At 45.1% G+C, this 1,525-nt stretch overlaps 1 protein-coding gene across 1 annotated transcript in view; it reads right to left on the bottom strand.

The window, feature by feature from the left end:
• Nucleotides 1-1,525, bottom strand: part of NPPA (natriuretic peptide A) — a 3,128-nt gene extending 1,603 nt beyond the window's left edge. Inside the window, exon 1 of the mRNA XM_009889541.1 lies at nucleotides 1,186-1,525. Within this exon, the coding sequence (XP_009887843.1) occupies nucleotides 1,186-1,305 (120 nt within the window). The 5' untranslated portion in view covers nucleotides 1,306-1,525. The remainder of the gene's footprint in view (nucleotides 1-1,185) is intronic.

The following is a 1,525-nucleotide window of genomic DNA, read 5'->3' as shown; positions in this document are numbered from 1 at the left end:
TTTTTTTTTTTTTCTTTTTTTTTTTTTCCTAAGATCATCTGCTTGCTTGTTACCCCTGGCTATTTCACTGGATGTCACTTTGAGAAGCCCTTCATGTTTTCACTAATCTGTGCCCCAGGAGTTACAGGATTGCTGCTTCTTAAAATAACATGCATCTCTGAAAATACCTGTATGCTAAACTTATGTCTGCTATGTGACTTCTTCCTGGGTACCATTCTGTATAATTTTTAAAGCTTTGTGTAGCAGGGATCAGATAACCTCCTCAAGGGCCACTCAGCCAATTAGAGGAATCTAATTGTCCATCTCTAGAAGTAGAGTGGAGAGGAGCGAGCCTTATGGCTTGCTTGACAGTGAATGCATTTGGAAGCCACACTTCTCGGCTAGCTGCTGGAATGCTAGGAAAAGCCTAGAGACATGGGGCAGTTTTAGCTTTGGCTGACACTGTTCTAATTGTCTTAGGGAGTTTGTTCTCAGGGTCAGATGCTGCGAGAAGCTGATCACTGGTACCAGTCCAAGCAAAAGTTTGAGCTTTCAGACTTCATCTTGCCAGACTGAGTCTTAAGCTGTTGTGCTGCAACAATGGATGTTGTCTATCGTTCATTAAAATATGCATGTGGTAATTTCATAGCTCTAGAAGCTTTTCTGGATGAGTCACTCTAAATGGTCATACTATTCCTCTAGCAACTTTTCTAAAAGTTTGACTTTAAGTGCTCCGCTTTACCTCCTCATCTCCCATCCACATACAGCTAGTTCTCTTAAATCCGCAAAGCTGGAGCCGTATGGCTGTCCCGCTTCACCGTTCCTGCCGTTTAGTGGGACAAACAGTAGCTCACCTGAAAGTTTTCTATTTGTTCTTATAGAGCTACTGTGATGATTTGTTCCCTCTCTGGGACTTTGCTCCCAGAAAGGTGGATGTTTAAAAGAAAAAGAACCAAAAACCCAAAGTTGACATCCCACAACATCAGAATTTTGTTTCCCGCTGCTACCCAGGAGCTCAGGTGAACCCAACACTGGAGGATATCGCTCTATAGAGCTTCTTTGAACCCCTGTGAAGATCTGAGACTTTGTCCCCCGGCATGCGATCGCTGATGTGGCTATCCGATTGCGCGAAAGAACGGCAAAAACACCACCTCACACTCTGCTAAGCACCCCAAAAGTTTAACCTTGCAAAAGAAGAGTCCTCACCTCCATGCTGGCCAGTTCTTTGGCAGGGCTGAGGCTGTAGATAGGGTTGGCTCTGCTGGACTGGAGTTGGATGAGCAGCAGCAAGAGGAAGCCACAGGAAAATGAGCCTTTAGTGTCCATGGCGCTGGGTTCGTTGGGAATAGAGAAGCTCAAGCCGTTTCTTCTGAGATGTCTCTTCAGGTCTCACTCTTCCTTGTCCTATCCTCTCTCTTCCAAAGCTTGTCTTTTATACTCTTTGGGTGTGATCTCTGCTTCCTAGGTTATCAGTGGATTTATCTGGGGCACATTCCAGTCCCACTGCAGGCATGCCGCTCTGTCAAGGGAAGATTCCCTTTATTAG

The sequence above is a fragment of the Charadrius vociferus genome, unplaced genomic scaffold (assembly GCF_000708025.1).
Source record: "Charadrius vociferus isolate BGI_N301 unplaced genomic scaffold, ASM70802v2 scaffold477, whole genome shotgun sequence".
Taxonomy (NCBI): domain Eukaryota; kingdom Metazoa; phylum Chordata; class Aves; order Charadriiformes; family Charadriidae; genus Charadrius; species Charadrius vociferus.
The sequence above is the reverse complement of the archived record's forward strand: the minus strand, read 5'-3'. Positions and strand labels throughout refer to the sequence as shown.